We start from the raw sequence: 1482 nt of genomic DNA on the forward strand, positions 1-1482 counted from the left end.
TGAGCCCAGGAGTTGGAGGTTGCTGTGAGCAGTGAAGCCATAGCACTCTACCCAGGGGGACAGCTTGAGACTCTGTCTCAAAAAAAAAAAAAAAAAAATTTACATGTTAAATAACTCATCTATTTACTTTATTTATTTTTAGCTTATAGTCGCAACAACATGTATGGGAATAAATCATCCAGTATTTTCCCGTAAAACTTTTGATTTCTGTATTGTGGATGAAGCCTCTCAAATTAGCCAGCCAGTTTGCCTGGGACCACTTTTTTTTTCTCGGAGATTTGTGTTGGTGGGGGATCATCAGCAGCTTCCTCCCCTGGTGCTAAACCAAGAAGCAAGGTGGGTAGACCTTCAGTTTTCATTTTCAACTGGATTCTTTTTAAGGGACAGTTTCAGTATTTACAGGGATAAGCTTGGATTTGATTTGTTGACAGAGCTCTTGGCATGACTGAAAGCTTGTTCAAGAGGCTGGAGCAGAATAAGAATGCTGTTGTGCAGTTAACTGTGCAGTACAGAATGAACAGGTATTTGTAACATTATTCGCTACCAGCGGCTTTTATGTTTGTTTACATCTACAAGAACTAAAATTATTTTTTGTCATTTCCTTAGTAAAATTATGTCCTTAAGTAATAAGCTGACCTATGAGGGAAAGCTGGAGTGTGGATCAGAGAAAGTAGCCAATGCAGTGATAATCCTCCCTAACTTTAAAGATGTGAAGCTGGAACTGGAATTCTATGCTGATTATTCCGATAATCCTTGGCTGATTAAAGTACTTGAACCAAACAATCCTGTTTGTTTTCTTAATACAGACAAGGTAAAAAAAAATTTTTTTTCCTTTGGTTTTTCTCTTTCTGTTGCATTATTTTGCATTTCTCAGTTTGCATTAGTGTATGATCTCTTAAAACTTTGCAGTTTGGCCGGATGTGGTGGTTCACACCTGTAATCCTAGGACCCTGCGAGGCCGAGGTGGGTGGATTGCTTGAGCTCATGAGTTCAACAGCAGCCTGAGGAAAAGTGAAACTGTCTCTACTAAAGTAGAGACGTGATGCCACAGCATTCTACCCAGGGTGACAAAGTCTCAAAAAAAAAAAAAAAAACAAAAACTTATCAGTTGAAAGGCCAAACTAGTATATGTATTTCTCTTACTTCAACATAAAAGAGTCTTTTCTTTCTGTGGGCCCAGTATCTTTGGAGGAGGTTTATTTTGCAGGTTGATGTTTGTCAAAATTGACTTTGGAAGAAGGAAAGCCACAAAGTGAGCTCAAGGGCATAATTATATTTCCTAGGAAAGAAATTGACTCTGAAACTATCAAAGAGCTAGATTTACAAGTGGACATAAGATATAGTAAATTGCTATCCTTTTAAAGACTTCTTAAAATAGGCCTTATTTTTTCCAGCCATTTTAGGTTCACAGCAAATTTAAGTGGAAAGTACTGAGATTTGCCATCTATTCTTGCCCCCGCATTTGCACATAAAGACTCCCCC

At 38.1% G+C, this 1482-nt stretch overlaps 1 protein-coding gene across 1 annotated transcript in view; it reads left to right on the forward strand.

Moving 5' to 3' along the window:
• The window catches only part of DNA2 (DNA replication helicase/nuclease 2), a 42672-nt gene that overhangs the window by 38251 nt on the left and 2939 nt on the right, over positions 1-1482 (forward strand). The window contains exons 15-17 of the mRNA XM_012801305.2: positions 143-336; positions 432-521; positions 607-811. Of these exons, the coding sequence (XP_012656759.1) occupies positions 143-336; positions 432-521; positions 607-811 (489 nt within the window). The remainder of the gene's footprint in view (positions 1-142; positions 337-431; positions 522-606; positions 812-1482) is intronic.

The sequence above is a fragment of the Otolemur garnettii genome, unplaced genomic scaffold (assembly GCF_000181295.1).
Source record: "Otolemur garnettii isolate 467f Iridium unplaced genomic scaffold, OtoGar3 scaffold00008, whole genome shotgun sequence".
NCBI lineage: Eukaryota > Metazoa > Chordata > Mammalia > Primates > Galagidae > Otolemur > Otolemur garnettii.